The following is a 22,893-nucleotide window of genomic DNA, read 5'->3' as shown; positions in this document are numbered from 1 at the left end:
ACTTCCAACACAACAATATTGATCTGGGACATCAGTGTTATCTTTTTTCGTTTGAGAATGGTTTATTTGAGGCACATAATAATAAATTAACGTTGCAAAGAAAAAGATATCTACTCAATGACAGCAAATGAAATGTTAATTGTGTTTAATGCAAGCTTTATTTAGTCTAAATGAATGTTTCGAGTAAAAAACGAACATTTGGGGAAATAGCTAAACCGTTAGTTGTTTTGATGCTGTGAAATACTATCTATCATTGCAGTTATCATTTTGTTTACTGGCGTAGCATGAACCCTGTCAAACCACAAGGAAAGTCTGTGAGCCGCTGAGCTCTATAGCTTATAAGGCCTTACGTAGCAGGATCTTTTTGTGAATGGGTTGTATAAAAGCAGTAGAGCATGAAACCGTATTTAATGAAACCCACACTTGAGGCTTTATAAGTAGCCTAAGGGCTGGGTGTCCTGCGCTTAGCCTAAACAGTGCAGAGAGATGGCTCGAATTATATCGACATTGTTTGATTTTAGACAAGGCCAGAGACATTTGCATTTTACACTTCCTCTATCGTCAGAAGGCTAGATAAGTGAGTTTAGATGGTTAGGCACAGCCGCCAAAATGAGTCTGTCACCTTATCAACGCAACTACGCCTTTATCTTGGATATGAGTTTGATTCATTCGCTCTGTCGTTGACTTCCTTATAAGGGGCATTTCAAATGAGACACTCAGCTGAAACTCCCGAGTTGCGCGCCTCGTCTCTCTAGAATACAGACCCCCAGATTTCCTTTCATAATCCCGCCGTAGACATGTTCACATGATCCCCCGTTATTAAATGTGCCTCTTTCTCAGAGCCACAGTGATAGCAGTTGTCAAATTGACAAAACGATCCCTTATTACCATAATTGTTATAGCGATGTCTCAAAAACCAAATTAAAGTACTCAAGGCCTATCGATGGACAGAGAAAAATGGTTTCTTAAAAAATATTTTGTATTTTTTTTATAATACGTTTTTGCTGTTAGTTTCCTTGTCACTACTAACTTGTATAAGAAAAGCCTTACTTAAAAATTTGCCTCATTTTTAAAACTATATTTTGCCTGCAGTAAAGTTTGTAAAGTTGTAAAAGATAAGTCTAGTTTTATGCAACCATGTCTTAACTAAATCAATTGATTTGATTGAATACACACCGAGAGGAGAAGTAGGCCTATAGGCCTACAAACTCAAAGTCCTTTTAACAAAATAGACTCGTCTACTCCTGAGCCCTGTCAACTTTTTTAGAAAATGTAATGATATGTATACTCAATGCGTCCATTAGGCTATAGACCTTTACAACATGTCTTAATAAATACGTTGTGTATTAAGAAATTGACCATTTGAGAAGTCATTTGTTATTCAGGTTTATAGGCCTATTTTCTTTAAAAGATAGGATACATTTTCCACAACAAAACCATTTTAACATGATATACATGATTTAGGTATCCTAAACCTCGCCTTCTCTCATCCCTACTCTTGTAATCTTGTCCTCGCATTAGACAAATCACCATCGTTATCTCAGTCAGATAACCACATGAGTCTACACTAAATCCCCTCCACAAACAATGTACAAAGGGAAATTCAAGCAGCCCTACATTTCATCGAAATAACTGTAGATTAGTGATTGCCTATGACATAGGCCTATACATGCGTAACGTGTTGTCAAAATGTTTTGGATGGATTAACTGTATTTCATACACTCTCTGTACATTTTAGTGCTGTCGTTTATCTAAACAGAACGTTTAAATAAACGACAGCACTTAAATGTTGTCATATAAAGGTACAGAGGGGTTGGGAGAGGAACGGAACAGGTACAGAAGATAAAGCAATCATCGCTCTCCATAATAAGAAATCAACTACGTGAGAAGTGCCATGAACCCTTCATTAAGTCCGATGCTAGGCGAGCTGTGATCTATAGCTGCACGGTGGTGGGGTGTGAACTCTGCACCGAGACCCACCGCATCAACCTACCTCTGACTGAGGATGAGGCATCATGCTGAACACCCAGAGACTTAACTACACTGTTTTCTGTATACAACTAGATAACTACACAACCATCTTATGGCAATAGGTGACATATAGGCTAAGCCTACTTCACAGCAAATAATCCAACAGAAATTTTACCTTGCTGTAGCTTTACAGAACTTAGTCCAGTTATCCATTTATTAGCATGATACAGTTATGTAGGATATTCGTAGTTTGGTCAAGTGGACATGAGAATGTTTGAATTAAACCAAAGATACCTCACATAAGCAACCATTTCTTTTTACAAACAAAAATATATAGACTAAGAGGTTCCATCGCAAAATTAGGAAAACGCGATTATGTTTTGCTTTAAAAAAAGACACACAAATTAACCAAACACTAAACGCGCGATAAACCCCGTATGTTCACATCAAGATAGCTAAAAAGTTCAATATTGGTCTCAATAATGTTGCCTGATCTGTAGCTGTGCTGGACTTTAAAAAGCTGGTATTGAAACGTTACCTGGATGCCCGATCTCTTCTGCCACCCGATCTAAGTCTCCCTTAATGATCATCTCAACAGTCTTTTGGAGTAATTTCTGACGTTTCAACTTTGAACTGCCAGCCTCCAAAAACCATGCCAGTTTTCCAAGCACGACTGCCAACTCTTTTTATTATTAATTGCTATGAATGTCTTGTTACTCTCTTCGTTCTCTCTCTCTCTCTCTCTCTCTCTCTCTCTCTCTCTCTCTCTCTCTCTCTCTCTCTCTCTCTCTCTCTCTCTCTCTCTCTCTCTCTCTCTCTCTCTCTCTCCCTGCCCCTCCCCACTCCCTCTCTTTCTCACCCCTTCCTATACAAAAATACGTGCTTTTAGTCCAGCATCAGTTTCCTCCTATTTTATTTTGTAATTTCCTCGGCATTTTTTTTTGTTTCGAGGCAATAACGTGCGCGGGGATGATAATGGAGCCTCTATGCACCCTAAGTGTTTTAGCGCCCCATGTGATGTCAGTCTTTCATAAAACTAAAAGGTAAACTCCAGGGCAGGAACTTCAACTGACCCCCACTTGAACTTCACAACACATCGCGGCTTCGTCTTAAAGAGACAGGTCTTTATTGTATATCACACGGCCCACTGCAGTCCTACACTGAACTGAAGTTTGGAGACATATGAGACCCGTAACAAAAATGCACATTGTCAACAATTAGACTATGAGGAAATAGCCTACACACCGATAGATGATGGCTGGTTTATTCTTATGCCATTTGACTGAAACTGATCTACAACACTCCACCCTTTTAGTTAATGGATATTTCAATTAAACCTACTGATAAGGTTAATCTTATGATAGTGCTTAAAATGTGTACTAGTCCTAGTAAAATTGTGTACTAGTCCTAGTGAGTGAACCTTTGATATCCTATACGGATGTGACATTCTACAGTCCAACCCCCATTGGCTAACTTAGAGCCACCTCATCATTAGAGTTTGGTGTCAAGTGTTTGTAGCCCAAGGCCTAACGCGTCTCACCTGCTTACGTAAAGACAAGCAGACAAGAGCTTACAGTAAGTAAACTGCCACAGTCCATATCCTGCGAGACTCGGCGCACTGACAGAGGTGGGCGGGGAGGAGTAGAACTCTGTCCCCTGATATTTTTATCCATCCATCAAATATAACTATAAGGTAATCCTGCAACCATCCACTATATGGTAACCTAGTGGTGTAGTCATTGGCCTTATTTGTTTTCGCGCGTAAACGTTGTTTCGTGCGTAAAACGTGGGCCTATTTTGGAACGGAAAAGGTACCTCTATGTTTTTGGTAGGCTAAATATATTCGCAGTAACAGGTGATTAAGTGTACACATAAATTGTACTGTAAATTAGCTCAAAATAATTACAATATATTCATAATGAAGCTGTTAGGGTTGTTTAGGGCTTTTATGCAGGTTTGTTTTTGTTTTCAGACCTATAGTAATTCAGTAGTACACACTTCTGAAATGGATCATGTTTGTACAATAACAAATTATTTTAGCCTAGGCGTTGCTATTTTTAGTACACAGTTATAGTTGCACTATTGACTGACAGTCTGAAAATCGTGAAATCTCTCTCAACCAGCTTTTGTCATTTACATCAGTTGTACAACTTTTAGAAGCTGAGCATATGTCAAATTATTTTTTTTCTATCAATTGACTATATGTATACAATCTTTGGCTACTAATTATTCAATCTTTCTGTTAGTTGTCACTGCGAATGGGCCTTTGCCCTTATCGCGAACATCTTAATACGTTAACAACATTATTTTGAATTACTAAGGCATGTTTCCTCTCTCGAATCATTCCAGGAAAAAAAATGCAACTTGTCTTCAATAGATTATTTCAGATAGGCCTAGAGATGCTCACGAGAGATTTTGTTTTAAGCAACCTCACGATAATATAACGTTTTAAAAATGCAATATAACATGCCAGCTCTGGACGCGTAAATTTAGTCTATACATGCCAGCTGTCAGACACAAATGTTTTTTAAAAGGTTTATAAATATATACTTAAGTAGGGGAGCTTTTATAGCCTATTGCCTTCACTGACTAAATGCACCTAAAGTCGCAGTAAGTATCCAGACGGGATGTCAATATGCATGAGGCTAGTGGAGGGCATCGCGTTCTCTCTATCTCTCTCACATCTGTCATTTACCCACCTCGGATTCATGTCTGGTGTCGTGGCCGTTTGTGAGTTCTCCTCCTCGGGATTCCCCCATCCAGACTTCCACGCTCACTCGCCCAAAATTCCGTGCTATTAGCAACCTCTTCCGTGCTTTCTCCTGTTCTCTATCACTGCTCGCCCGTTCTCTCTGTCCCGCACACTCTTTAATTTCTCACGTGCTATAGTACTATATCAGACACCTCTTCAGATTTGGTCGGGGTCCGATCAGACCAAGGTTTATGGCGGGGTGGATGCGCCCACAGCGACACCCAATGGTTGGCATTCTAGGATGTAATGCGCAGCAGCAGCAGCCTTCGTTGCGTAAAGGTACCGTCATTCACTGCTAAACCAGTTAATTTGCACTTTGTGCTTATATTATATTTGGAATTATGAAAAATCCATATTACACTATTGCTTTGTTTTTTCAGTGTATATACTTTATCCATACTCCAAGCTGTATGTGAACATTTTCTGTCAGATTCACTGTATTACCAGACATGCCAGTGTAATGGGGCAACCTCAATGGATTTCGCATAGAACAGATCAACCCATCAGTAAAGCACACAAAACCATACCGATACCAGTCATAATTCGTTCCAAAACGTTCTAATGTGATGTCATTTCTTCCCCTTAATAATGACACAAACATGGCCACAATAATTTTAACTATCTATATATAACCCTTTTTTGCTAAATTAGATGGATTATTAAAATCAGATACATTGAGGTTCATATGTTGTTCCTTTGAACATATCCTGTCTATTTTAGACAATCTGCTATTTTGAACAGGAAATGATATGTCAACTTGTTTGTGAATGTCTAAACTAGTCTAACCTTCTCATTTGATAGTGCTAACTACCAAATATTTAGCAGGTGTCTAAAATTCATATTTACTGTACATGACAGAAATCAACAAGGTTTCCAGAAGACATTTGATTAAGTTGATGTAGTTATTTTGGTCAATCAGTGAGTCACTGAAAGTGAGTTTCAATCAGTCTTATCTTTTATGATCACAACGACTCAACCGTTCCCTATAGAAGATTCTATAGGCCTTGCTGTGGATTGTGACTGCTCCCTCCAACACCCAATCCTCCCATTGTCTGACCAACACCATGTCAATATGATAAGAGTTGCTACAGGTATTTATGAACACCACTGGACGGATCCCTGATTATTTCATTATCTTGTTGCTGCGCTTTAGACAAAAGATGTTGATTCAGTAGGACACTTACCGGGCAGAAGCCTATTCGTGTCTCAGCCAACGTGTGCTGTGGTATTTCAATCACAATAGCAGCTGACAATCTTCTGATCCAGGGTCTTCCTCTTGGTATTATCCAAGTTCAAGATGCTGCTGGCTGCTGTTTCATTAGAGTGGTCAAAGTCACTCGAGGCCTCGGGCCTAGCTTGGTGGAGAGGAGAGAGAGGTATTGTCTCTCACTTCCAGGTTCCCATGATGAACTGTTGATAACCTCAGTCACAGTGGTGGGCAGAATGGAACCAGACAAGGATATGGGCCATCTACGGATCTGTGAGAGAGCTTTGATACATTTTCATAGTATAGTACAATAATATAACATGGGAATACACCATTTTATTAATTCAAATGTTGTTGTTTTGTTGTGGTTGTAAAACACATATTAGTATTTGTACTGAATATCACAGCATAAGAAAAAACAAGACTGTCAGAAAAAGTGGGTTGTTGGGTAGGCCAACATTACGTTTCTCACTTCTCTTCCTACTCTGGCTGATTTGGTTAGGTAGACCTAAAGTACACTTCCCTCTTCCCTCTCCTCTCTTCTCTCTCTGTTTGGATATAACAGTGGTCTTCCCAGACAGGGCCTTATCTGAGATGTCAAGCACTCTCCAGAGGCTTGCACTGGACATTTAACTTCAGTTTTTTAAAACACAATTTACCATAATCTGGTGTGGGACAAATCTAAAACATCGAACTCTTAATGAACTGAGAAAGCTTCCAAATTGCTGGTGTAAGCAATGATTGAATTAAGGACTGTGTTTGAGGAGTGCTGAGCTGGAACACAAAACAGAGAGAGAGAGAGCGGGAGAGAGAGAGAGAGAGGGAGAGAGACAGAGAGAAAAAGCGACAGAGAGAGAGAGTGTATGCAGAATACATAGCCACTTCCTCCAGGGTCACCTTCCTAATAATTGAGTTGCAACCTCTTTTGCCCTCAGAACAGATTCAATTTGTCAGGGCATGGATTCTACAAGGTGTCAAACGCTGTTCCACAGGGATGCTGGCCCATGTTGACGCCAATGCTTCCCACAGTTGTGTCAAGTTGGCTGGCTGTCCTTTGGGTGGTGGACCTTTCTTGATACACATGGGAAAATGTTGAGTGTGAAAAACCCAGCAGTGTTACAGTTCTTGACATACTCAAACCGGTGCGCCTAGCACCTACTACCATACTCCGTTCAAAGGCACTTCACTCTATGTCATGGAAAGAGCAGGTGTTCCTAATGTTTGTGCACTCAGTGTATTTACGACTGTGTCAGGGCTGCAATTTTGTGTTTGTGTGTGTGTGTGTTTTAGAGCAGGGTTGGATCAACTTGGATGGATGTAGACCCAACATGAGTTAGGAATTTTTTGCAGACAGTTGTGAGGAGGAGATACGAGGGCGCCAGCCCTCCAAGGCTCAGAGCACCTTGTTTCAATTTGCGCTCAGAGTGACTAATAACATTCCAATCAAGTTATTATTGCTCCATTATTGTCTGGCAGGTGGCCTGCTGCAGTCAAGACAGTACAGAGCAGAGCAGAGCGGGATGGACCAGGGGATAGAATGGTTCTCCTGCAGCCATCTTAGCAGTTAGCACCCCACCGCCCTACACCAGACACCAAGACCAGATGAATCTATCGTCACTCTGCTCCCAGTCCAACCTTCCAAGGGTCTTTCTCTCCCACTTTCTCTATTCTTCTCTCTCAGGGCAGTCTGCTCATTCTCTCTCTCTCTCTCTCTCTCTCTCTCTCTCTCTCTCTCTCTCTCTCTCTCTCTCTCTCTCTCTCTCTCTCTCTCTCTCTCTCTCTCTCTCTCTCTCTCTCTCTCTCTCTCTCTCTCTCTCTCTCTCTCTCTCTCTCTCTCTCTCTCTCTCTCTCTCTCTCTCTCTCTCTCTCTCTCTCTCTCTCAGGCTCATCACCCCACTCTTCCTTCTCTCCTGCCCTCCCTGCGGACATGGCCACGGTCCTTATCAAATGCACTCCCCCTGGAGAACCAACCCTACACCAGAGATTGAACGGTAGGCTCAAAATTGAATCACACCCTTCTCTTAAGTCAATGTAATGAGCAGCTTTGCGACAGTTTTAGAGGATAGGCGTGCAAGGCATGTCATTTGAATGTCCTGAGCTGTTGTGTGTTGTTTGGTCGCTATTCTAGTTCACCCTCTGTCTGTGGTGAGCAATTATCTTGCCATAAAAAAATCCAGATTAGAAATAGTCATGGATGAGTTATGATAATACAGGCATAGTAGGAGATTCACCTCTCAGAGAAATGGCTATGGTAAGAGTAAATTGGTGGCATTGAAATATCTCTGCAAATCATACTGCAGAGGTGTGAAAATGTATGTTTATCATAACGTATACGTTTGATACGTTTATCACTCAAGGTGGAAGTGTTGGTTGGGGTAGCTCCAGAGGTGTGCAGCTGTCAGTCCTGTCCCTCAGGGCTGCCCCAGCACCTACAGTTTGTTGGTTCCTGTGGATCATCATGCAGGGGGAGTATATTGGTAATCCCAATGAGTGTGTGTGTGTGTGTGTGTGTGTGTGTGTGTGTGTGTGTGTGTGTGTGTGTGTGTGTGTGTGTGTGTGTGTGTGTGTGTGTGTGTGTGTGTGTGTGTGTGTGTGTGTGTGTGTGTGTGTGTGTGTGTGTGTGTGTGTGTGTGTGTGTGTGTGTGTGTGTGTGTGTGTGTGTGTGCGTGCCTGCGTGCATGCGTGCGTGTGTGAGCAGGCCAGCCGGCTGGGTGTCTGTGGTGCATATGGCTGTCCGCTGAGTGGTCTCTGGTCCTCATTAGCCTCACACAGCATAGCCCTTCCCTTCTCACCTCCTCTTCCTTCTCACCCCCTCTAGTTCAAACCCCCTCTACCTCTCAGCCTCTCCTTCTCACCCCCTATTCTTCTCCTCCTCCTCTCCTTTTACCTTCCACTTACAGAGCAAACTTTTGTTTTCAGTGTCCTACGTACACCACACACCCGCTCCACCCCCCTCCTTTTCTCTCCTCTCCTCTCGGCCGACTAAATCTCTTTTCCGGCTTGATACTCGCTGAAAACCATATGGTGTGTGACATCATGAGGGCAGGAAGCAGGGAGCGCTAGCGAGAGCAAGAGGAAAGGGGAGAGCAGAACAGAGCAGGAAAGAGATTGGCTTGCCAGGTCTCTGCTTAGTGATGTCAGCAGATAGGCATTCTGGGAGGCCCGTTGGGGGGTGAGCAGGTTGGAAGTGTTTTTTTTCTTCACATTTCACTCCCACCTGGATAATCAGGGAAGAGATGGGAGAGGGGTATGGACTGGAGGATGAGGGGGGAGGGAGGGGAGTTGAAGAGGGAGGGCGGAGGGGCATGGCTGGAGGATGAGGGGGAGGGAGGGGAGTGAGGGAGGGCTGGAGGATGAGGGGGGAGGGAGGGGGGCGGAGTTGAAGAGGGAGGGCGGAGGGGCATGGACTGGAAGATAAGGGGAGGGAGGGGAGTTGAAGAGGGAGGGCGGAGGGGCATGGCCTGGAGGATGAGGGGAGGGAGGGGGTTGAAGAGGGAGGGCGGAGGGGCATGGACTGGAAGATGAGGGGAGGGAGGGGAGTTGAAGAGGGAGGGCGGAGGGGCATGGCCTGGAGGATGAGGGGGAGGGAGGGGAGTTGAAGAGGGAGGGCGGAGGGGCATGGACTGGAGGATGAGGGGGGAGGGGAGTTGAAGAGGGAGGGCGGAGGGGCATGGCCTGGAGGATGAGGGGAGGGAGGGGAGTTGAAGAGGGAGGGCGGAGGGGCATGGACTGGAGGGGGAGGGGAGCTGAAGAGGGAGGGCGGAGGGGCATGGACTGGAGGGGAGGGGAGTTGAAGAGGGAGGGTGGAGGGGCATTGACTGGAGGGGGAGGGGAGTTGAAGAGGGAGGGCGGAGGGGCATGGACTGGAGGGGGAGGGAGTTGAAGAGGGAGGGTGGAGGGGCATGGACTGGAGGGGGAGGGGAGTTGAAGAGGGAGGGCGGAGGGGCATGGACTGGAGGGGGAGCGGAGTTGAAGAGGGAGGTTGGAGGGGCATTGACTGGAGGGGGAGGGGAGTTGAAGAGGGAGGGCGGAGGGGCATGGACTGGAGGGGAGGGGAGTTGAAGAGGGAGGGTGGAGGGGCATGGACTGGAGGGGAGTTGAAGAGGGAGGATGGAGGGGCATGGACTGGAGGGGGAGGGAGGGGAGGGAGTTGAACAGGGAGGGCGGAGGGGCATGGACTGGAGGGGAGGGGAGTTGAAGAGGGAGGGTGGAGGGGCATGGACTGGAGGGGGAGTTGAAGAGGGAGGACGGAGGGGCATGGACTGGAGGGGGAGGGAGGGGGAGGGAGTTGAGCAGGGAGGGAGGAGGGGCATGGACTGGAGAGGGAGGGGGAGGGAGGGGAGAGAATAGACCAGGGAGGGCGGAGGGGCATGGACTGGAGGGGAGGGAGGGGAGGGAGTTGAGCAGGGAGGGCGGAGGGGCATGGACTGGAGGGGGGGGGGTCTCATGGACTTTGTATGAACTGCTTTCCTTCAGGGAACTGTCCCTGTATAATGATGTCTGTACTTTCTTACCTGTCGTACACACTTGCATCTTGTCCCTGATTTGCACTCTGCTGCACACACATGAACATTCTCAAAGTGTTCGTGAAAGGTATTTAAAATGTTATGTTGGTCTTGGGCAGAAGAGTCATTCTGGGGATAACAGACAGTCCCATCACTTCTCTGCCTGAAGAATGTGGGTCATGTACATAGGGAAAGGCCTGGACCATCTCTGCCTCTCTGTAGATCATCTAGCTCGTCCTCTGTCTCTCACTGGCAGTCACAATCTGTACACCAGGCTTTTTGTCTGTCAGCCTCCCTCCCTTTCGCTCGCTGGGTGAACTCTTCAGCTTTGTTGGGAGGTCCTGGTCTCTGTACCATCACCCCCATTCCATCCAGCTCTCTATCAGCACACACAAACATACGCATAAACACACACATTCAGCCACATGTGCGCACACACACACACACACACACACACACACACACACACACACACACACACACACACACACACACACACACACACACACACACACACACACACACACACACACACACACACACACACACACACACACACACACACACACACACACACACACACACACACGCTGAACTACCCCTCACTCCCTGATTAATGGCAGAGCTGGGGAGTGTGCCAGGCCAGTTCCTTACAATGTGAAGGGAAGGGAAAGAGGACAGGAGAGAGAGAGAGAGAGAGAGAGAGAGAGAGAGAGAGAGAGAGAGAGAGAGAGAGAGAGAGAGAGAGAGAGAGAGAGAGAGAGAGAGAGAGAGAGAGAGAGAGAGAGAGAGAGAGAGAGAGAGAGAGAGAGAGAGAGAGAGAGAGAGAGAGAGAGAGAGAGAGAGAGAGAGAGAGAGAGAGAGGGAGAAGAGAGACAGAGAGAGAGGAAGGGAAGGGAAAGAGGACAGGAGAGAGAGAGAGAGAGAGAGAGAGAGAGAGAGAGAGAGAGAGAGAGGAGGGAAGGAAAGACTGCTGCAGCTGTGGTTTTGGAGCCTGTCTCTTCGCCCCCTCGCTGCCCCCTCTCTCCATCTCCTTGCTGGCTCCTCCAGGGACACACGCCTTGGCCAGGCCCCAGGAACCAGGGAGTCAGGACCAGGCTAAGGGGGAGAAAGAAGGGGAACAAGAAAGAGAGGGTGGGATATCGTAAAGGAAAGAGCAAAATAAAGTGTGAGGTGATAGAAAAGTTTGGGAGAGTATATTCAATCGGGGGGAAATACAGGATTTATGATAAGACATTGTGATATCTTAATGGTGAGAGTGGTAGTGTGAGGTAAGAGATGTGTCCGGTGTGATCCTCTATCAGCCCTAGTCTGGTATGTTCACAGTGTTAAAGTGTTGAGGATGGATTGATAATAAGAAAATAGACAGTGTAAGAATGGGTCAGGCCACATGTGGTTGGCCTACTTTCTAGCATCGCTGTAACAATCCTGCCATGAGTTCAATGCAGAGCTATGGTGTGGCTGAACATTCCCAGTCTACCCACATTATCAAATGATATGTTTCACTGTATGGAGAACCAACCACTGAGGGAACATTACTGATCCATTTGACATAAGAAATCTGTGTCATTACTTAACTGTTTGATGCACTGATCATTTACGAGTTTACTAGGTTTCTAGTGGTCTAAGACTGGTCCCCGCCTCCAGTCCCCGCCCAGTCAAACCGGCGACCCAGGGACCCCCGCCCAGGCAAACCGGCGACCCAGGGACCCCCTCCCAGGCAAACCGGCGACCCAGGGACCCCCGCCCAGGCAAACCGGCGACCCAGGGACCCCCTCCCAGGCAAACCGGCGACCCACGGAACCCCGCCCAGGCAAACCGGCGACCCAGGGACCCCCTCCCAGGCAAACCGGCGACCCAGGGACCCCCCAGGCAAACCGACACCCCCCTCCCAGGCAAACCGGCGACCCAGGGACCCCCGCCCAGGCAAACCGGCGACCCAGGGACCCCCTCCCAGGCAAACCGGCGACACAGGGACTCCCATCATCTGTTATGAAAAAATAATAATACACTGAACAAAAATATAAATGCAACATGCAACAATTTAAAAGTTTACTGAGTAACAGTTCATACAAGGAAATCAGTCAATTTAAATAAATGCATTAGGTCCTAATCTATGGATTTCACATGACTGGAAATACAGATATGCATCTGTTAGTCACAAATACCTTAAAAAAAGAAGGGGCGTGGATCAGAAAATCATTCAGTATCTGGTATGACCACTATTTGCCTCATGCAGCGCCACACATCTCCTTCTGATAGAGTTGATCAGGCTGTTGATTGTGGCCTGTGGAATGTTGTCCCACTCCTCTTCAATGGCTTTGTGAAGTTGCTGGATATTGGCGGGAACTGTAACACGCTGTCATACACATCGATCCGGAGCATCCCAAACATGCTCAATTGGTGATATGTCTGGTGAGTATGCAGGCCATGGAAGAACTGGGACATTTTCAGCTTCCATTATCATGCTGAAACACAAGGTGATAGCAGTGAATGAATGGCACGACAATAGGCCTCAGGATCTTGTCACGGTATCTCTGCATTCAAATTGCCATCGATAAAATTAAATTGTGTTTGTTTTCCTTAGCTTATGCCTGCCTATACCGTAACCCTTAAATGAACATTTTAGTAGATAGTTTCATTATTTTGACGTCTCCAGAGTTCACTCTAACGTAGTCTATTAACTAGAACGGGAAAGTTATCTTGTCGGCGTAGAGAGCATTTTGCTGTTGTAAAGCAAATTTTCACCAATTCTACAGTTTGGCATGGAGCTCAGAGAAAATTTAGCAGTTTTAAAGCAAATTTCCTGCAATTCTATGCATTTTGCCATTCGAAAGGCTATGTTCTTCTGCTCAAACATTATAATAAAATCAATGGGTATGTGGCCTGAATGCCTGTTTAATTAAACAAATATATATTATCCCTGACTGTCTAGCTTTTATTTTGATAGTTTGTTCTCAAAGATGGTATTAATAAAAAAATATATAGTTCAATATCTTTTTTTGCATGCTTCCTATCTGGTTTTGGTTGTTGAAGTTGACACAAACTGTTTTTCAGTGTCAACTAAATTACCACTTAGACAGCCAGCCTAAGAATTGTCTATACAGAAAAACCCATGTAATTAGCACCAATAACTGTAATTTCCTCCATATTAAAGGGATAGTTCAAGAATTTGTCAAGGAAGCCCTTTATCTACATCCTCAGAGTTGGATCAAAGGAATAGCTAGCATGCTAACTTTTCCTGTAAACTTGCAGCCATTGCGCTAATGCTAGTTAGCATTGACTCATAAAAATACCTATTACGTCCTTCATACTGGACACAGACAAATACAAATTGTATCCACGATGGTATGTATTCTGTTGCAGCTAGCGATATTCATCAAATATTTTTTTTCACAATTGTGGACCCCTTGCTGTACCTCATTTGCAGTACCTCAGGCCAATTTTAAAATCCCAGGTCTAAGAGATCATTGTTTTTTCTCAACCTAAGAATGTATAGTGTTTGTGAGTGTGATTGGCTCACCCTCACAGCCTTGGAGTCCCAGGCTGGTGTGTGAGGCCCAGGCAGTCTCCCTTCTCTCCCTCTCTGTGTTTTATGTGCTGTGTGCTGCGGTGCAGTGACCTCCCTCTCAACCCGGTGCCACCCAGCCGGTGCGGGATTCAGGCGTGCTTGGCCCCTGCCAAAACCCCACAGCGCCACATCTGCTATCCATAAACGCCAGACACTCTCGCTTTCCTTCTCCCTCACCCACATCACCTAGCTCTCCCTCTTCCTCTTCAGCTCTTATTCTAATTTCCCAGTTCTATAGATCCCTTTTGCATTCTCTCTCTCCATCTGAACACCCCTAGATGGGTTCTTCCCTTATCTCTGACTCCTTGACTAGCCCCCTCTCTCTTTATACACATCCAACGGAAAAATCTCACCCATTATATCTTCAGTGGGAGCCAGCTAAGTGTGGTGGCAGTGAACTGGGAACCACAGGACATTCCTGCAGCAAGCAGAGCAGGCCTCAGTCAGTCGCGTTAGTTAACTCCTTCTGACCATGGCCAGCACCCAGCAGTACCAAGCACACACTTCACTTATTTTTAGGCTGGATTCCACTGTGTTACCACATCGCCGTTGGTCTCTAAACAACTGCATTTTTATCTGTTTCAAATTGATAGTGTCGGCGGGAAATTCTGTGTACGCTGTCTATAGACATAGTCCCATTCTTTTACGTGTTACTTTAAGGACATTCTCCATGGCGGGTGGGGATATTGCCCCCCCCCCCTCCTGATCATGAACAGCGAGCTAGAACAGCCACACCACACCCCTTCCTTCAGCTTTAAACTAGAGGTGTTCAACACATCACTGTTCAGTGCCCTTGCCTCCATCCACACGAGTAAATACAAAAAAGCTGATAATAAATGGAGTGTTTCAGAAAAACTGTCCAGGGCTCCCGGCGTGCCCCCCAAGGCAATAAAGAGGCATTACTCGTGCGATTGTTTAATCTTTATTTTTCAACTTTTTCCACACTGTAATCAAATTCGCAGTATGAAAAAATGTACACAGTGAACTTTTGATCCCCTCCATTTCTTGGATCATGTTCCGCTTCTCCAACCCCAAGTCTTCACCTTCTAGTTTCCCAGACATATTGGCATGCCTCTTTGGTGCAGTCCCAACAGAGACCCCGGATGAATAATGGAGCTGCAAGCATGCAAGAGCGCAGTTTTATGATAAATATTACAATTCATAAATCACTGTTTCTCTGAGGAGCATAAAGCATGAGATGAGGATGGGGAGGGATGTAAAACTGTTGAGCGCTGGGGAACCAGAGAGACCAACATGGGGTCATGCGCTCTCTGCTTGAGTCTGACTGGTGATGAAATGGAGTCTTCAGGTCGGGGAGAGACAACCGAGGAGATGGGGGCGGTGCACTGTGTAAAGGTTTGACTGTAGCTAGTGTGGAGGATATAAGCAGTCGACCAAGTGTTTAGAATAAACTTTTTCAATCAATACAATTAATTGAACAGGAACAAATTGTTTTGTCAGAAATGTACACTATCTGCTTAAAATAAACAAAAAAAACAATTACAATATGGGAATAAAATGTAAAGACCTAAATAGGAAAGGCAGTGGAAGGAGCTGGAGAAGACTTCCCCAAACAGAGTGAGCAATGGACCTAAATAGGAAAGGCAGTGGAAGGAGCTGGAGAAGACTTCCCCAAACAGAGTGAGCAATGGACCTAAATAGGAAAGGCAGTGGAAGGAGCTGGAGAAGACTTCCCCAAACAGAGTGAGCAATGGACCTAAATAGGAAAGGCAGTGGAAGGAGCTGGAGAAGACTTCCCCAAACAGAGTGAGCAATGGACCTAAATAGGAAAGGCAGTGGAAGGAGCTGGAGAAGACTTCCCCAAACAGAGTGAGCAATGGACCTAAATAGGAAAGGCAGTGGAAGGAGCTGGAGAAGACTTCCAGAGTGAGCCCTAAACAGAGTGAGCAATGGACCTAAATAGGAAAGGCAGTGGAAGGAGCTGGAGAAGACTTCCCCAAACAGAGTGAGCAATGGACCTAAATAGGAAAGGCAGTGGAAGGAGCTGGAGAAGACTTCCCCAAACAGAGTGAGCAATGGACCTAAATAGGAAAGGCAGTGGAAGGAGCTGGAGAAGACTTCCCAAACAGAGTGAGCAATGGACCTAAATAGGAAAGGCAGTGGAAGGAGCTGGAGAAGACTTCCCAAACAGAGTGAGCAATGGACCTAAATAGGAAAGGCAGTGGAAGGAGCTGGAGAAGACTTCCCCAAACAGAGTGAGCAATGGACCTAAATAGGAAAGGCAGTGGAAGGAGCTGGAGAAGACTTCCCCAAACAGAGTGAGCAATGGACCTAAATAGGAAAGGCAGTGGAAGGAGCTGGAGAAGACTTCCCCAAACAGAGTGAGCAATGGACCTAAATAGGAAAGGCAGTGGAAGGAGCTGGAGAAGACTTCCCCAAACAGAGTGAGCAATGGACCTAAATAGGAAAGAGTGGAAGGAGCTGAAGAAGACTTCCCAAACAGAGTGAGCAATGGACCTAAATAGGAAAGGCAGTGGAAGGAGCTGGAGAAGACTTCCCCAAACAGAGTGAGCAATGGACCTAAATAGGAAAGGCAGTGGAAGGAGCTGGAGAAGACTTCCCCAAACAGAGTGAGCAATGGACCTAAATAGGAAAGGCAGTGGAAGGAGCTGGAGAAGACTTCCCCAAACAGAGTGAGCAATGGACCTAAATAGGAAAGGCAGTGGAAGGAGCTGGAGAAGACTTCCCCAAACAGAGTGAGCAATGGACCTAAATAGGAAAGGCAGTGGAAGGAGCTGGAGAAGACTTCCCCAAACAGAGTGAGCAATGGACCTAAATAGGAAAGGCAGTGGAAGGAGCTGGAGAAGACTTCCCCAAACAGAGTGAGCAATGGACCTAAATAGGAAAGGCAGTGGAAGGAGCTGGAGAAGACTTCCCCAAACAGAGTGAGCAATGGACCTAAATAGGAAAGGCAGTGGAAGGAGCTGGAGAAGACTTCCCCAAACAGAGTGAGCAATGGACCTAAATAGGAAAGGCAGTGGAAGGAGCTGGAGAAGACTTCCCCAAACAGAGTGAGCAATGGACCTAAATAGGAAAGGCAGTGGAAGGAGCTGGAGAAGACTTCCCCAAACAGAGTGAGCAATGGACCTAAATAGGAAAGGCAAGCTAGTTCATCCAAAATTGTGATCATTGTTGTGCAGATGATCTATTTCTGTGTAATTCATGTGCCAAACATGTTGAAATTGAGAATGGAATCTGTACAACAGTATTCTTGATCTGAACATGCTCCCTCTGATTATGCCTCAACATTTTATTTGTGTTTTTTCACGTTTTTAGTGTTTGAGTACAGGGACATGACAGTGCATGAATCTCAGATAATCAGTGAGTTCAGTTCTACCCAGTTATCAGTCACTGCAACAAAGAGCCTGTTTCCTCTTATACACTGCTGCCATCTAATGGCCAGGAAACAAACTGGACCACAAGGACGTTTTCTAATGAAATAAAAATAAACAAGTGATTTGGTCTGATTGGTTTTATTTAATACAAATGACAATCCTTCTCTTGGAGTGAAAATGTCATCGCCACAGTCCATGCAAGTCCATCAGAACAGACTCCAAAACCCATACATTACACCTCTTGCAACAGACCTACTCTATGTAAAAATCATCCAGCATTTTTTTTTCTCCACCTTTATTTAACAAGGTACGCTAGTTGAGAACAAGTTCTCATTTGCAACTGCGACCTGGCCAAGATAAAGCATAGCAGTGTGAGCAGACAACATAGAGTTACACATGGAGTAAACAATTAACAAGTCAATAACACAATAGGAAAAAAGTGGAGTCTATATACATTGTGTGCGAAAGGCATGAGGTAGGCAAATAATTACAATTTTGTAGATTAACACTGGAGTGATAAATGATCAGATGGTCATGTACAGGTAGAGATATTGGTGTGCAAAAGAGCAGAAAAGTAAATAAATAAAAACAGTATGGGGATGAGGTAGGTAAAAATGGGTGGGCTGTTTGCCGATAGACTATGTACAGCTGCAGCGATCGGTTAGCTGCTCAGATAGCAGATGTTTGAAGTTGGTGAGGGAGATAAAAGTCTCCAACTTCACCGATTTTTGCAATTAGTTCCAGACACAGGCAGCAGAGAACTGGAACGAAAGGCGGCCAAATGAGGTGTTGGCTTTAGGGATGATCAGTGAGATACACCTGCTGGAGCGCGTGCTACGGATGGGTGTTGCCATCGTGACCAGTGAACTGAGATAAGGCGGAGCTTTACCTAGCATGGACTTGTAGATGACCTGGAGCCAGTGGGTCTGGCAACGAATATGTAGCGAGGGCCAGCCGACTAGAGCGTACAAGTCGCAGTGGTGGGTGGTCTAAGGTGCTTTAGTGACAAAACGGATGGCACAGTGATAAACTGCATCCAGTTTGCTGAGTAGAGTGTTGGAAGCAATTTTGTAGATGACATCGCCGAAGTCGAGGATCGGTAGGATAGTCAGTTTTACTAGGGTAAGTTTGGCGGCGTGAGTGAAGGAGGCTTTGTTTGCAGAATAGAAAGCCGACTCTTGATTTGATTTTCAATTGGAGATGTTTGATATGAGTCTGAAAGGAGAGTTTACAGTCTAGCCAGACACCTAGGTACTTATAGATATCCACATATTCAAGGTTGGAACCTTCCAGGGTGGTGATGCTGGTCAGGCGTGCGGGTGCAGGCAGCGAACGGTTGAAAAGCATGCATTTGGTTTTACTAGCGTTTAAGAGCAGTTGGAGGCCACGGAAGGAGTGTTGTATGGCATTGAAGCTCGTTTGGAGGTTAGATAGCACAGTGTCCAAGGACGGTCCGGAAGTATATAGAATGGTGTCGTCTGCGTAGAGGTGGATCAGGGAATCGCCCGCAGCAAGAGCAACATCATTGATATATACAGAAAAAAGAGTCGGCCCGAGGATTGAACCCTGTGGCACCCCCATAGAGACTTCCAGAGGACCGGACAGCATGCCCTCCGATTTGACACACTGAACTCTGTCTGCAAAGTAATTGGTGAACCAGGCAAGGCAGTCATCCGAAAAACCGAGGCTACTGAGTCTGCCGATAAGAATATGGTGATTGACCGAGTCGAAAGCCTTGTTGGCAAGGTCGATGAAGACGGCTGCACAGTACTGTCTTTTATCGATGGCGGTAATGATATCGTTTAGTACCTTGAGCGTGGCTGAGGTGCACCCGTGACCGGCTCGGAAACCAGATTGCACAGCGGAGAAGGTACGGTGGGATTCGAGATGGTCAGTGACCTGTTTGTTCACTTGGCTTTCGAAGACCTTAGATAGGCAGGGCAGGATGGATATAGGTCTGTAACAGTTTGGGTCCAGGGTGTCTCCCCACTTTGAAGAGGGAATGGATATAGGTCTGACTGTGGCAGCTTTCGAGGCAGGGCAGGATTTCCAGTCCTTGGGGATCTCAGACGATATGAAAGAGAGGTTGAACAGGCTGGGGTTGCGACAATGGCGGCGGATAGTTTCAGAAATAGAGGGTCCAGATTGTCAAGCCCAGCTGATTTGTACGGGTCCAGGTTTTGCAGCTCTTTCAGAACATCTGCTATCTGGATTTGGGTAAAGGAGAACCTGGAGAGGCTTGGGCGAGTAGCTGCGGGGGGGGGGGGGGAGCTGTTGGCTGAGGTTGGAGTAGCCAGGCGGAAAGCATGGCCAGCCGTTGAGAAATGCTTGTTGAAGTTTTCGATAATCATGGATTTATCGGTGGTGATCGTGTTACCTAGCCTCAGTGCAGTGGGCAGCTGGGAGGAGGTGCTCTTGTTCTCCATGGACTTCACAGTGTCCCAGAACTTTTTGGAGTTGGAGCTACAGGATGCAAACTTCTGCCTGAAGAAGCTGGCCTTAGCTTTCCTGACTGACTGCGTGTATTGGTTCGTGACTTCCCTGAACAGTTGCATATCGCGGGGACTGTTCGATGCTATTGCAGTCCGCCACAGGATGTTTTTGTGCTGGTCGAGGGCAGTCAGGTCTGGAGTGAACCAAGGGCTATATCTGTTCTTAGTTCTGCATTTTTTGAACGGAGCATGCTTATCTAAAATGGTGAGGAAGTTACTTTTAAAGAATGACCAGGCATCCTCAACTGACAGGATGAGGTCAATGTCCTTCCAGGATACCCGGGCCAGGTCGATTAGAAAGGCCTGCTCACAGAAGTGTTTTAGGGAGCGTTTGACAGTGATGAGGGGTGGTCGTTTGACTGCGGCTCCGTAGCGGATACAGGCAATGAGGCAGTGATCGCTGAGATCCTGGTTGAAGACAGCGGAGGTGTATTTGGAGGGCCAGTTGGTCAGGATGACGTCTATGAGGGTGCCCTTGTTTACAGATTTAGGGTTGTACCTGGTGGGTTCCTTGATGATTTGTGTGAGATTGAGGGCATCTAGCTTAGATTGTAGGACTGCCGGGGTGTTAAGCATACCCCAGTTTAGGTCACCTAACAGAACAAACTCTGAAGCTAGATGGGGGGCAATCAATTCACAAATGGTGTCCAGGGCACAGCTGGGTGCTGAGGGGGGTCGGTAGCAGGCGGCAACAGTGAGAGACTTATTTCTGGAGAGAGTAATTTTCAAGATTCGTAGTTCGAACTGTTTGGGTATGGACCTGGAAAGTATGACATTACTTTGCAGGCTATCTCTGCAGTAGACTGCAACTCCTCCCCCTTTGGAAGTTCTATCTTGACGGAAGATGTTATAGTTGGGTATGGAAATCTCAGAATTTTTGGTGGCCTTCCTGAGCCAGGATTCAGACACGGCAAGGACATCAGGGTTAGCAGAGTGTGCTAAAGCAGTGAGTAAAACAAACTTTGGGAGGAGGCTTCTGATGTTGACATGCATGAAACCAAGGCTTTTTCGATCACAGAAGTCAACAAATGAGGGTGCCTGGGGACATGCAGGGCCTGGGTTTACCTCCACATCACCCGCGGAACAGAGGAGTAGTAGTATGAGGGTGCGGCTAAAGGCTATCAAAACTGGTTGCCTAGAGTGTTGGGGACAGAGAATCAAAGGAGCAGATTTCTGGGCATGGTAGAATATATTCAGGGCATAATGCGCAGACAGCGGTATGGTGGGGTGCGGGTACAGCGGAGGTATGCCCAGGCACTGGGTGATGATGAGAGAGGTTGTATCTCTGGACATGCTGGTTGTAATGGGTGAGGTCACCGCATGTGTGGGAGGTGGGACAAAGGAGGTATCAGGGGTATGAAGAGTGGATCTAGGGGCTCCATTGTAAACTAAAACAATGATAACTAACCTGAACAACAGTATACAAGGCATATTGACATTTGAGAGAGACATACAGTAATCACAGGTGTTGAATTGGGAGAGCTAGCTAAAACAGTAGCTAAAACAGTAGGTGAGACAACAACAGCTAATCAGCTAGCACAACAACAGCAGGTAAAATGGCGTAGGCTCGGCAGGGGGGGTCGGATTAACTACACACAGAGCCTGAGTGCGGCTGGGGCCGACAGATAAAACATAAACAAGCAGAATGGAGTACTGTGATTAATGGACAGTCTAGCACGCTTCAGCCTTGTAGCCAAGTGATCAGTGTCCAGGAGGGGCAGCGGTGGATGGGGCAGGGAAGCTGGACTGGCGAGTGTTATCCAGGTTAAAAAACAGTTAGCAGTGGCTAACAATGACTAAATAGCTTGTAGCTAGTTAGCTGGTTAGCTTCTGGAGGTTCTTGAGTGTGTTCTAAAAATAAAAAATAATGGCGATTCCGTATCACATTGGCAGGTTACCGGAAGTGTTTGGGACGCGGCGATTCAGACGGTTAGCAGGCCTGTGCTAACAGGCTAACAGTTAGTGGGCCAGGGCTAAACAAGGTAGCAGTTAGCGGACCGGGGCTAAACAAGCTAGCAGTTAGCAGGCCGAATTAGCAAGCAAGGACGTCGCGATGGGGTGAGTCTGTTTATTCCTCTTCATGCGGTGACATCGATAGACCGGTCGAGGGTCCGGATATTGTAGCCCAGGAGTATGCTTCGGTGGTAGCACAGGAGCTCTGGCTGAGCTAGCTTCAAGCTAAGTGGGTGGAAACGCTAGCCAGGAGTAATCATCCGGGGTTGCGGTTAGCTAGATAGCTAATTGTGAAGAATCCAGCTGAAAATGTTCCGTTTGCGGTGGGAATCCGGTGGGAATCCGGTGCTAAAAAATAATAGGTCCGTTATGCTCTGGTTTGAGTCGCGTTGTTCGAACTGGCGAGAGCTTTCCGAGCTAAAGGTTATCTGATGCTAGCAATGGTTTGCTGACTGATAGCTGGTAGCTAGCTGGTAGTTAACTGGCTAGCTTCAGTTGAGGGCTTTCGGATCCAAAGTAGATATAAGTACTTTAGAAGAAAATACCTACATTGGGTGAGGCGGGTTGCAGGAGAGTATTGAGAAGTTGACGTTTAACAAAATGTTTTAAAAGATATGCGAAGAAAAATATGTTTAAAAAATATAAAAAACGATATATACAAGGGAGACGACACGACAAAACGTTCGACTGCTACGCCATCTTGGTCAAGGGAGTCCCTTCTCCCTTGACCCAGGGCAGGGGAAGAGGTACATAGGGGTCATATGTCCAGCGACATATTGACAAGGTTTATGTTTTCTCTGTACCTAGGGCCTCCTTGATGTGTCCTCTCCAACCCCACTTGGTTCTCAGCTCAACAGGCTTAAACCACAGGATGTCATCTACCAGAGAGAAAAGAGCAGAGGTCAGTTCAAATGAAGATACATCATGTAAACCACAGGTGAGTCAGAGCCATTTCCTACATCGCCACATTGGTAGTACGACAGAAGTTGTGTGCCAAATGGTACAGATTCTCTATATAGTGCACTACCTATGGGCCCTGGTCAAAAGTAGTGCACTATCAAAGGAATGGGGTGCCATTTGCAACAG

At 46.1% G+C, this 22,893-nt stretch overlaps 1 protein-coding gene and 1 long non-coding RNA gene across 6 annotated transcripts in view; one reads left to right on the top strand and one right to left on the bottom strand.

Moving 5' to 3' along the window:
• LOC123992724 (hypermethylated in cancer 1 protein-like) overlaps nucleotides 1-4,867 on the bottom strand; it is an 18,544-nt gene extending 13,677 nt beyond the window's left edge. For 2 of the 4 annotated variants that reach the window (XM_046294183.1, XM_046294180.1), the window contains exon 1: nucleotides 2,510-2,721. Coding sequence is in view for 2 of the 4 variants with exons in the window: in XM_046294180.1 (XP_046150136.1) it covers nucleotides 2,510-2,561 (52 nt within the window). In the remaining 2 variants the exon portion in view is untranslated. Of the gene's footprint in view, nucleotides 1-2,509; nucleotides 2,722-4,670 lie in introns of those variants that run through there. The other 2 variants (XM_046294179.1, XM_046294182.1) reach the window with 2 other exon arrangements.
• On the top strand, nucleotides 3,577-22,893 carry LOC123992725. Of its 2 annotated transcripts, none has more exons than XR_006831300.1 (3): nucleotides 3,577-3,664; nucleotides 7,814-7,921; nucleotides 22,615-22,893. It is a non-coding gene; the product is annotated as an uncharacterized LOC123992725 (long non-coding RNA). The 2 variants fall into 2 exon arrangements; XR_006831301.1 differs by lacking the exon at nucleotides 22,615-22,893 and adding an exon at nucleotides 12,048-12,199.

The sequence above is a fragment of the Oncorhynchus gorbuscha genome, linkage group LG13 (genome assembly GCF_021184085.1).
Source record: "Oncorhynchus gorbuscha isolate QuinsamMale2020 ecotype Even-year linkage group LG13, OgorEven_v1.0, whole genome shotgun sequence".
Classification (NCBI taxonomy): domain Eukaryota; kingdom Metazoa; phylum Chordata; class Actinopteri; order Salmoniformes; family Salmonidae; genus Oncorhynchus; species Oncorhynchus gorbuscha.
Note: the sequence above shows the minus strand (reverse complement) of the source record. Positions and strands in the feature narration are given on the sequence as shown.